Source organism: Tupaia chinensis, unplaced genomic scaffold, assembly GCF_000334495.1.
Source record: "Tupaia chinensis unplaced genomic scaffold, TupChi_1.0 Scaffold147869_1, whole genome shotgun sequence".
Taxonomy (NCBI): Eukaryota; Metazoa; Chordata; class Mammalia; order Scandentia; family Tupaiidae; genus Tupaia; species Tupaia belangeri.
The window spans coordinates 14566-26816 of NW_006207719.1; the positions used below are offsets into that span (position 1 = coordinate 14566).

At 39.5% G+C, this 12251-nt stretch overlaps 1 protein-coding gene across 1 annotated transcript in view; it reads right to left on the reverse strand.

Annotated features, from left to right (window-relative positions):
* The window catches only part of LOC102487445 (receptor-type tyrosine-protein phosphatase O), a 244765-nt gene that overhangs the window by 4486 nt on the left and 228028 nt on the right, over positions 1-12251 (reverse strand). The window contains exon 19 of the mRNA XM_006169943.3: positions 11109-11190. Coding sequence (XP_006170005.1) covers positions 11109-11190 — 82 coding nt within the window. The remainder of the gene's footprint in view (positions 1-11108; positions 11191-12251) is intronic.

The window sequence follows — 12251 nt, forward strand, 5'->3', positions numbered from 1 at the left end:
TCACTAAAGATCTGATCACAATACCTCAAAAATAAAGATGAATTAGTAGTATTTAAGCAAATCTGTCACGGAAAATAAGAATATGCCATATCTGCCTGCAGATATCAGTTCTTTTCTAAATCTCATTTGTCACTCATTAGACAATTTTTATATAAACCGCCATTTCACATTTAAAAAGTTGTATTACTAAGCAAGGGGACTTCTTAATTGCTATCCCAAGTGTCTTATAGTGAACAAGGGCGATGTAGTCAGGTGACCTGAATTTCCTGGGGGGCATGATACATTGTGTTCTACATGAAAGGTGCTCCCCGAAGTTGTTCAGTGAACAACCAATGCAAGAGATCTAGTTATATTCCTATCCACATTTTAGAGAGATATTAATAAACATACGATCATCTTCAAGTGGAATTACCAATACAATAGTATGCACCTTTCTATATTGAGGAAGAAAAACCATTTGCTACGATTTTATTCATACTTATAAGATGTTAATATTGGGCAGGAGTCTACTCTTCTTAGTTTTCCCAATTACAACTTCAGGGAAGCACAAGCTGAGTGATATTTCTCTAGGAGAAAAATGAGTCTCTGGAAGACTTTTGAAGAAATGGAAGACATTTGATGTGAGAGATTGAACATGGACATCTCGTTCATGCCTTGATTCAAAGCTTTGGCAAATCACATACTTTAGAAATCAAATTCTTGGGTCTTCTGCAGTTTTTGCATGGAAGGTCCTTGGTAGTACCTTCCCTCGCACGTGACAGCATGGCTGTAGCCAACCAACCTAAGTTGCCAGATTACCTTTTACCCCTGATTCGTCATCACTTTGGGTTTTTCAAGATCACAAAATCTCAAGGTCTTGGGCCTAAACCAAAATCGGTCTTATAGACAAATTATGCCAAGTTTGCTCCTCAACTCACTAAATTAGAATTTATTCCCCCAATTCAGACAAAACTCTTGCATATTAAATGACTTTATGCTGATGCTTATTGTTACTTTTTAACTGAGTTTTCTATTTTAAAGAGTTTTCAGAGGCTGACTATGTAATAATGTTGTTCTTGTAAGAAACAAAAACTTTTTTAGCAACTTCACCCAAATGTTTTGAGATTAATTCCATTTGACACCTCTAGGCTTACTTAAATGATCCTTCTGTTACTTAAAATATTTTGGAAATCTACCTCCTTTTGAAAGTGCCTTTATTTGTTCAAATAGCCCACTTATTTTTGTGTGCTACTTATAAATGGCATGATTTGGAAAGGTAGTTCAACTCTCATTAACATAAGTTTAATTACCTATAAGATAAGGCTAATAATTTCTCCATACCTCATTGATTTATAGTGACTATCAAATGGAATATTAAACTCAACAAATACTAATGAAGCACTATGGATGATGATTAGGGAATACTTCTGCTATGGTTCTTTGTTTTGCTTTGCTTGGCACCATAATTTTTCCCTCCTTTGTCATTTGTGCAAACAAATCAACAACTGGCCCCTCCCCTCAGTGTCCCTGCCTTGGGGACAGACCGATAAACCACAGGAAAAGGTCTGAGATACAAAAGAAACTGTGGAAACAGATTGACGCTGAGAGCTGGCATACACACGCAAGCTGACTAACTGATAGAACTTTAATTGTGTGTCGCCTTCCTGCTGTAAATGCCCTAAGTTGATAAGAGAGGTTTAATTGGCTGAACACTGTAAATGTAAATTGCCAAAGTAGAATTGCAGCAAAGCAGGGACTCCTGTATACACAAAACGCTTTGCGCTCTTTGTAATTTAGCCTGTCACTAAGTGGAAAATCAAATACTGAGTTTCCAGTTCAGTAGCTTTGCAGTTATTTTTCTTTTCAACCATATGGAAACTCCAGAGGCTTAAATCTTTGTAAAAGCAAAGTATAGGGTGATGGCCTGAAAGCAACATAAATCATTTTTGAATTTCCTTCTGTCAGTTTTGTCTCTACAATAATTCATCATCTTCTCTTTTTCCTAGGCTACATAACCACATGTGGTGAGTTGGATGATGACTCCCCAAAAGATATGTCCACATCCTAACCCCCAGAGACTAAGAATGTAACCATATTTGGATAAAGGGTATTTGCAGATATAATTAAGTTAAGGATCACAAGGTGAGATCATTCAGGAGAACAGGAGAAAACCATGTAAAGACAGACAGAGGCGTAGCCACAGGAGTGCTGGAGCCTGCTGCTCAGCAGGTTAAGGCCACATGGGAGGCCTGGGTTGGATTCCCAGCCCCACCCTAAAATCCAGTCATGGTGGCGTATATCTGTAGTCCTAGCTACTCAGAAGTAAGGCAAGAGGATTGCGACACGGCAAGTCCCTGTCTGAAACAGTGTGCACGCATACACAGAGAGGCAGAAACTAGACTTACATAGTTTAAGTCAAGGAACCGATGGAGCTACCAGAAGTTGGAAGAGGCAAAGAAGGATTCTCCTGTAGAGCCTTCAGGAAGAGTGTGGCCCTACTGACACCATGTTGGATTTTTGGCCTCTGCTGTTGTGAGAACAAATTTTCTAGTTTCAAGCCAACAAGATTGTAACAATTTATTCACGACAGCCCTAGGAACTAACAGTCACTTAAGCCCAGTGGCAGTCTATGCTGTGTTGGCTGTGTTTGAAACATACAAGTCTTAAAAAGAAAAGCACGATCATATGCAGCATCTTAGTCTGCTGGAACTACCATAACAAAATACCATAGAATGCTGGTTTCAATAGCAGAAATTTATTTCTCACTGTTCTGCAGGCTGGGAAGTCCAAGATCAAGGTGCTAGCTAAGTAGACTTAATTCTGAGGTGTGTCTTCACTTCTCAGCAACTACCATCTTACTATATACTCACATGACCTCTTTCTGTGTGCATGTTGGGTCAGAGGGCAAGCAAGCTCTCTGGTGTCTCTCATGAAAGCATTAATGTCACTATGAAGGGCCCACTCTCATGATCTCATTGAATCCTAATTACCTTGCAAGGGCCCTGTCTCCAGATACCATCATATTGGGGGGTAAGGCTTCAATCTATGAAGTTTGGGGAAAACATTGACTCACTGTCATCTGTGAAGAGGACAAACTGTATTCTTAGTTTATAACAATGCCAACAGGTGATAGTACTTGCCATTTGTTTTGGTTTAGGTTGGGCATTAGAGTCAATGAGCTAGATTATTAGACTCCTTGTCCATAGGAGCAGAACAAGTGAGCAGAAACAATATGACCAGTGGCATTGACCAAAGACCTTCCATCTACAGCAAGCCAGAGTTCCAATGAAATTACACAATGTCTGGTTATTTTTGAGTAAACACAAAAGGGGAAGAAAGAATTTAGAACAAAGTATTTAGTGAGAGGTTATATTAGTTTCCTAGCGCTGCTGTATCAAAGCACCACAAACTGGGTGGCTTAACACAACAGAAATTTATTGTCTCACCGTTCTAGAGCCTAGAAGGCAGAAATCAAGGTGTCAACAGGACTATATGCTCTCCAAACCTGAAGCAGAACTCCTGCCTTGCCTCTACCTTGCTTCTAATCTTGGGTGTTCCCTCATTTTCAGTGACATAATTCCAATCCCTACTTTGGTCATCACAGGGCATTCTCTCTGGCTCTGTGTCTCTACAGGACTCTTTTTAAAATTCATTTCTAATTCACAAATGTGCATGAACGTGAGAGTGAGTGAGAGGGAGAGGAAAGAGAGACATGAGTACCCTTCACAAGGTCTAGTCACATTGTGGTCCCTTACTTCCAGTTCTCCAGCCCATCAAATCCTGGCCATGCACACACATATCCACATGTTCCAGGCTGATTGGCTAGAAATTTAAACCACACGCACCACGTGAGATCTGGCTTCTCTCGAGCAGTATATTACCATGGTGCCATGGAGTTGTCTCCCAAAGGCTGTCTTTTTATAAGGACACCATTGACATTAGATTAAGAGCCTACCCTAGTCTAGCAGGATTTCACCTTAACATGTTATATCTGTAACAACCCTATTTCCAAATAAGGTCAGATTCTGAAGTACTAAGAATTAGGGCTTCAACATACCTTCTGGGAGACACAATTCAATCTATAGCAGGTACCCTAAAGAAAGAATGGGGTGACGAAATGATGGGAATCTGGGCTAAAATATGGAAAACTGGGTAAGAAAGAAATCTAGCAGCAGCCAGCAGGGCCCTAGGCTCCAGTAAGTGGTTTAAGGGCAGCACTCCAGTCACAGAACAAATGACTAATACAGACCTTTGGACAGAGAGCCCAACCTGGGAAAGAAGGAATGAGTGGACTGAAACTCAGATCTGGGTACAAAGAAAGACCACCTGCGGTAAAAACTGTTGGAGTGGGCTGAGAGTGACTTTTTTCACCAATGATGGTAGATAGGTCTCCAGGGAACTGGACTGAAACACAGGTGACAACAGATAGAAATAGAGCGACTACCAGAACTCAAGGGCCATCTCTTGTGCACTGCAGGGCAGGTAAAGTATTTTGATCTTGGAGCCGCATTTCTAAACAAAGATGGTGAGGACCTTTACTGGCATCCTGATCAAACACAAAGTGGCAGCACAATTAAAAAAAAAAAAAAGAGAAAGAGAGAGAGAAGAAAAAGGGAAATTAGTGGCATCATGATGAAGAATATGTCTGTGGTGTCCCACGTTTCAAGATCTAAAGGCTGGCTTTTCATACCCTTTCTTATATGAGACATAATAAATACAGAACTGAGTCTAATCCTTGGGTCCCAAACCTTCTTAAGAAAAGATATCTATTTTTCCCCAGCAGGCTAATGAACCTTTCTAGCAGACTCCAAATCACATGCAGACTAAAGAATTGATTCAGGGAACACAAATTAGCCACTCATATAGCTTCATGTATGACTTACAGCTGTAATGGTAATATATGTAAATCCAGACATTAGTTTTCATTTGCATAATGCTTATAAATGGTGTAATTTCTCCATGCGAGTGTGATCATTCAATGTCAGTTATCAAAATGAAGACAAGCACTAAGCATTAAGCAGAACAAATCACTGTTCAGCTACTGGATTTAGCTAGAACTAGCTGATTTGGCCATCTTGGTACTCTTTTTGTTTCCCCGAGGAGCTGGAAAACATTTTTTCCTTATGCTTCAATTAACTTTCAACATATTTCAGGAAAATTTGAGAACTGCCATATGGAAGTTCCTACATACATCCCAAAATCAGGTAGGGGAGCACACTGATTATTTGAATGAAGATGAGGAAACCTTGATACTGAAACCAAGGCTGAAGGGGGATGGGGTGGAAGTGGGGGTTGGCAATGCCTGGAGGCTGTCAAATGAAAAAGGAAGTGAGTCAGACTAAGGCGTGATTGGCTGAACAAATGTTAGTCCAAGACATACACTCTAAGCCTGTGATTTAAAACAGGCTCTCAGAGAGTACTTTGTATTTTCCATCAGAATATGCACAGAATATCAGGACTTGATACCAAATAAATTACACATATGATCAATGAAAGTCTAAGAATAAAGATGTTTGTTAAAAGGCTTTAAAATAAATAAAAATCCCAAACACTTCTTCAAATTATAGAGTGATGGTAAATTTTATGTATCAACTTGGCTAGGCTACAGTGCCCAGTTACTTGAACAAACACTAGTCTAAATGTTGCTGTGAAGGTTTTTAAGAAGTGTTTAACATTTAAATCAGTAGGCCTCGAGTAAAGGTGATTTTTCCAGGATGTAGGTGGGCCTCACCTAGTCAGTTAAAGGTCTGAAAAGACAGGTCCTTCTGAGAGGAAGGAAGCCCACCCTCCTCACTGACTTTAGACTCAACCTGCAGGCTATTCTCTTCCTTGGGTCCCCAGACTGCAGGTCTTTGCACATTTCAGACCTGCCAGACCCCATAATCTCATACGCCAATTCCTTAAAAATAAATCTTCCTATACATCATGTTGGTTCTACATATTCGTCCTCTTGGTTTCTCTGGAGAGCCCTGACTAATAGCATTTCTTGTAAAGCCTTAGTCCAACATTTCTCAGCGGAATACAATTGTCCCGGGACAATTCTTTGTTGTGCAGGACTGTCCCACTCACTGAAGAACATTTACTATCCCTGTTCCTTCTCCTTTAAACACTATTAGTACCCTTCCCATAACCCATTATAGCAACAGAAAACCCTCTCGCACATTCCCAGATTCTCTTCAGGGTGCTGATTAGTACTCATTCAGTTGAGAAATATTGATATAGTTCAACCTACCCATTTTATCGATGAAGAAATTGAGTTGATAAGAAAATGTGAATTTTTAAAATATTAACTGATGGCGGGGCTGGCAGGTGGTGTGGTGGTTAAGATGCTGGACTACCACAGGGCTGACCATGGTTCAAGTCCTGGACCTGATGGCTTGCTTTCTCACTTTCTCTCTTTCTCCATATCTCTCTCTGGTCAAATTAAGCAATGAGAATAATAATAATAGTAAACAATGTTAAAAAAAACTTTTTAAAAATGACAAAATAGTAGTGAAGAGTTACATTTGTATATCCCTAGTCTAATAAATTCTTACATGACAGTTGTCAGAATTAAAACAGTTATTTGTGTCAAGTTTTGCCAAACTCTGACTAAATGGAGCCAAGGAAGACCACAGAGAGGGCAGTTCTCAGGCAAGTGTCATTGATAATAAGTAGTGCCCTGTCCAACCAACCAATAGCCAATAACAATAATGACAAAACAAGGAATGATGTTACTTCACTCCAGTTATTAATCCTGGATGGTTGTCCCAAAACAACTGACACATTCCCCTCCCCCCCCCATTTCTGTTCCTTTGCCTTTAAAACCTGACTAAAGATTTTAAGACATGAACCACATATTCAAGGCTGCTTGAATCTGTTTCCTGGGTCACACCTGGGTTTGAATCTATGTTTGCTGGGTCACACCTGGGTTGTAATTCTTACAAACACAAACACTTATTTTACTAAAATTTGCATACTGTTTCTGTAATGGTTGGCACCTTCTTTATATCAGTAAATCCCATGAAACAAACTTGAATGTGTTCATTTATACATAGAATGTGTAAAAGCCTTTCGTATGTTATAAACTGAAGAGTTAGTACACAAAATTTACTGTTCTGCCTTTTAAATTTTTGTGGCATCTAAAGCTATTGTACTAATCACTTGCTTGGTTCTACCGTGTCCTCTTTGTTAGGAAATAACGCTTTCTTTCTTGGGTGTAGTTAATTAGCCATACAGTTCCAGTAAAAGCATTTGTGGTTTCACCCTCTCTGGCTATGGTTGGGTTAAATGGGGACCATGACTCAGGCTAGTCAACCAAAATCCCCGTCTGTTAATTTCCAAACTACAAACAGGAAAGATCTCTTTGAAAACTATGGAAAAAAGGATGTAAGACCTAAAGGGGTTTGGTGGCCGTTTTCACTATTAAAATGAGACTCATTTCCAATAAAAGAAAGGCCAAGACCGAGAGAAGCAGAGATAAGAGAAGGTCCTGCAGGAATGTGGACCCTGGTTCTAGTTATTCCTAAAACGGAGCTGCATTGTTAACTCTCTTCACAGCTTAGCTACTCAAGACTCCATCTCCTTTTCTTTCTTTTTCTTTTATAATATTAATTGACATATAATAGTTTTACATGTTTATGAAATACAGTGTCATTTGTTTTGTTTTTACTACATGAATATTTTATGTGATAATCAAATCAGGGCAATCAAGATATCCATCATCTCAAACATTCACCATTATTTTGTGTTGTGAACATTTGAAAATCTCTTTTCTAACTATTATCAAATATGCATTGGGAACCAGCAGTTAGCGTAATGGCTATGTCGCTGGACTCCCACATAGTCAAACGCGGTTCGTGTCCCAGACCTGGTGGCTTAAAACTCATGCCAGGCATGTGTGCTTGCGTGCCCAAGATCCCTAGAGGAGAATGGAGGAGAAGGGATTGCGGCATGACCACCCCCCCTGGGGGGGTGATTTCTTGCTTTCTGTCTCTATGTCTCTGTCTGTCTGGCGAGCGCATGCGCCCTATAGCGAAAACCTCTCCAAAAAGAAAAAAATATATATATATATGCATTAAATTGTTAAAATAGTTACTGTAGTTGCTATAGTACTCCACAACTCATTTCTCTTTAACTGGAATTTTGTATTTTTTTAACCAAACTCTCTCTCTCTCCCCCTTCCACCTCCCCTTTTCAGCTTCTGGTATCCTTCATTCCACTCTTCGCTTCAATGTGATCAAATATTTTAGCTTCCACAAATGAGTGAGAACACTTGGTATTTATCTTTCAGTGCTTGACTTATTTCACTAAGCATAATTTACCCTAGAATCACCCATGTTGTCTCAAATGAGAGGATTTCATTCTTTCTTATTGTTGAGTAATATCCATTATATATAATACATTTTCTTTATCCATTTATTTTCTGGTGGACGCTTAGGTCAATTTCATATCTCGGCTATTGTGAATAGTGCTAAATAAACATGGAATACAGATATCTCTTTGATACACTGATTACTTTCCTTTGGACATATCCCAGTAGTAGGATTACTAGTCAGGTCCAATTATTAGTCAGGTCCATTTGTCTATAGTATAGTCTAACTCCAATGTTTTGTTGTAGATTTTCTGTTGAATCTGTCTAATGTTCACAGTGGTTGTTAGCATTTCCAACTATTATTATAGTATGCCAGTGTCTTCAGTTTCTGGGTGGAGTATGTGAAGTGTACAGGGCCTTGCCAGCAGGGGATGCAGGGCCACCCATAGCAATAGTGATAGCAAGTGTGTGAGAGGTGGCCACTGTTCTCAGGCCCTAGTTTGGTTGCATGGAACCCCTTTAAGTTGAGGTAGCAGGATCAGCTATAGCAGCTGTGTCCTGACTATGTCCTCAGGTCTTGGTGGGGCATACAAGTGGTATGGAGACCATGCTGGACAAGGTAGTGAAGCCACTGGGATTGGTGGGGCAGTGGCACCCAGGATGGCTGTTATGAGTCTCAGGCAGAATGAGTATGGCATCCGGAAGCCATACCACAGCTCCATCTTTGATTATGCAAGATGCCTTAGTATCCTTTGACTAAACACTCTTTTCCTTTGAAGTAGTTTTAGAAGTTTTGGTTGAAACTACTTCACATGAAAGAATCTTTTCTTTTTGCCAGAAAGTGACTTACTGAATGTTTAAAATAATGATGGAATTCATAAACAGTAACAATTACAGTTAAGGTAATAATCCTAGCATGTGCCACTAAAGGCATGTGCCACTAAAGGCGTATAATCTTGAAGAAATTAAAATGTGGCTTTAATAAGGTTGTAAGCATAGCTATACCATAATTTTCATCATTATTATTAGAATCATCTAACTATTCTTCTGAGTTTTGGCTTGTGCTTTCTTATTTAAAATATCTTTCTTTTGGGGCCAGTAGGTGGCATAGTGATTAAAGCACTGGACTCCCTCATTGCTGACTGCAGTTCGAGTCCTGGACAAGTTGGCTTGAAACTCATGCTGGATGCATGTGTGTTCATACCCAAAATCAGAGAGGAGAATGGAGTAGAAGGGATTGCAGAGTGGTCATTCCCCCAGGGAGTTAATTTCTTACTTTCTCCTTCTCCATCTCTCTGGTGAATGCATGGGCCCTATAGCAAAAATCTCTCGAAAAATCTTTCTTTTATCAATATACTCTACTGAAATGTCATTCTTACCACAGACCTACAGTTCTAACTATATCGCTATCCTTTGTGTTATAACATTTGGTATGACATCTATTATTTCTTATGTACCTGCCTGTATGGTTAACTGAGAAGGCTCTGTGTGGAACTCTTCATGATACAGGTTATAGTTGGGTGGCTTTGTATTTGACAATATATAAGATTCGCTCTGTTAGAATATTTACACTAGGACTACGAGTTTTTGCAGACTGAGGGTGTCTGGCTGATGAAGAGAAAGAAGAAATGAATAAGATACATGAAGAGAAAGAAGCTGCTTTGACAGGAAAGAGTACTTTACAGACTTTACAAAAACTACAGAACACTGGAGCTGCATTGCAGAAACCTGAAGGATAGGAGGCCATCCCGATTTTGCTATGAGCTGTGAAATACATGAGAAGATAAAGTGGCGACCATTTATATAACCTACACATCTCTGTCTACTTTGACACATGGTCTTAGGCTCATAGAAATATGTGTGCTTCAGAAAAAAAGTGTTGGCATATTTTTATATATATATAAATTATGCATAACTCTCAAGTTTTCCAAGAAGAGAAAGAAAACCACACAAAGAAATATTAGGTAAAGTATCAAGAGTCCCACAGTTAAAGAAACCCACATTAGGCCTCTATGTATGTTCAGGAGACAAAGGGGTAGGGAGCAGTTTCATCCAGCATTGAGCCTTACAATGGTCTAAGAAGCATAAGAAATACATTTAAAAGTCTCCTGAAAGTGAAGTTCTATCTCAGGGCTCTGACTCAGTTTGCTTTTCCTATACTTTTGATTTCCCTGGTTTTCAATGATGGCTTCTGCTATTGTTTGGATAATAGTTTCCCCCGAGACTCATGTTTTGGAATTTAGTTTTAGTGGGCAGTGATTGTCCCCTACAAGTTCATGCAATATTGTAAAGGTGTTAAGGTGAAGAAGTAATCCCTTCACGGGGTTCCCAGGGTGGGGGATTTGGGTATGATAAAGTCATTAGGGTGGGGATCAAATGACTGAGCTCTGTCGTGTATATAAAGAGAGGCAGTGAGGCAGGCAGAGCCCACAGATGCAGACCACACTCCACTCTACTAAAAGTCCTGCCTTTCATCATGTTGTGATACCTTTGGACTCTCCAACCACCAGAATAGTGTTAAGAAAGCATTACTTTATAAATCACCCAGTGTCAGATACTTCGGTTAGCAATACCATAACAGATTCAGACAGCCCCTCTTATAACTGGCATCTTTTCCCCTTCATGTGTGCCATCCAAGCCCTGGTCTCTAAGGGTGGATACCTCTTGCTCTGAACCAGCAATTGGGCACCTCTGAGGCCAACTACCTGTCCTGCCTTTCACCGTGCCACCAGAGCACGAGCCCTGCCCAGTGTGCAGAGATATGACCCCAGTAAGAGCCTAACGATTCTCATGGGCTATCCACTCCAGAATGTAGGAAATGCTTTATCTAACTCACCTCAAACTGAAGAGAGAATTTATAGTCCGAGTCTTTGGCCATATCCTTGATGTAGGCATCAAAGTCATCCAGTTGAACCGGGCTTTGTCAAACACAGAGAAATGCATGTTTTAAAAATCCTGTCAATCAGTATTATACATTGTTTAACACCAAGCTTCTCAAACATGGACAATTTTCTTGGAGAAAATAGAAATTTTATATCTTAAAGGTTAGCACCAATGTTTTGTGAGAATGGGGGAGATAAAGTTACCATCCCTAATGTATTGTAATTAAAAAGAGGGGCATATAAGAAGGGTATTCAAAAAACTCAAGGAAAAGGCATACTACAAAAAAACTGTGCATGGATTTCAAAATTGTTTTTGCACCAAAATAAACACACTTTAATTTCACTTTTCCATGAACTTTTTGAAGTACTCTCCCATATCAAACTTCCTTGAGATAAGAGAAAAATCTAGATTTACACTTGGGTCTTACTCTAGCAATAAAATATTATAACAAGTATACTCATATATACAGACACATGGTAAAGAACAAAGAATTTTATCCTGAAGACTATTCGAGTTACTGCTTTACTTTATTGACAGAGTGATCTCAGAGCACTAACTAACTCTTAGAGTCAATATTCTTATCCATAACTTGCAACAGTCGTATCTCACAAGGTAAGGGTACTATTTCATAATACTACCTCATAAAGTGGGGCCTGCAGCATATAAAGGTCTTAAACAATTTTACAGACAAAAGAAATTATGCTGCTAGCTACAACTTCCCCAGAGCAGAGGCAAGATCGGTGGCACAAAGCACTTATCGAGAGGGCTCCCGGGGTCTTACCTGAGAGGGCCATATTTCATATTTCTATAGCACTGCTATGGAAGTATGAAAATGAAAATGGCTTAGAGATACAATCAAGTAACACATCCTATGTTTTCATAACTGAAGTGGAAGTTCTCACCTCTCCTCTCTCTTTTAGGTGAACAAGAATGAAACTTCCTATGGTTTTCTGTAACAGTTTCTCTCTTCCAGAGTCTGTCTATCCTAGCCAGCTCTGCAAAACTGCTCTCTGCTTCTGTAGGATTGCCAACTCAGCCATTGGACTTACACCTTTGCACTTTGATGGGTTCATAGAGTTGACCTTTCTCATAATCG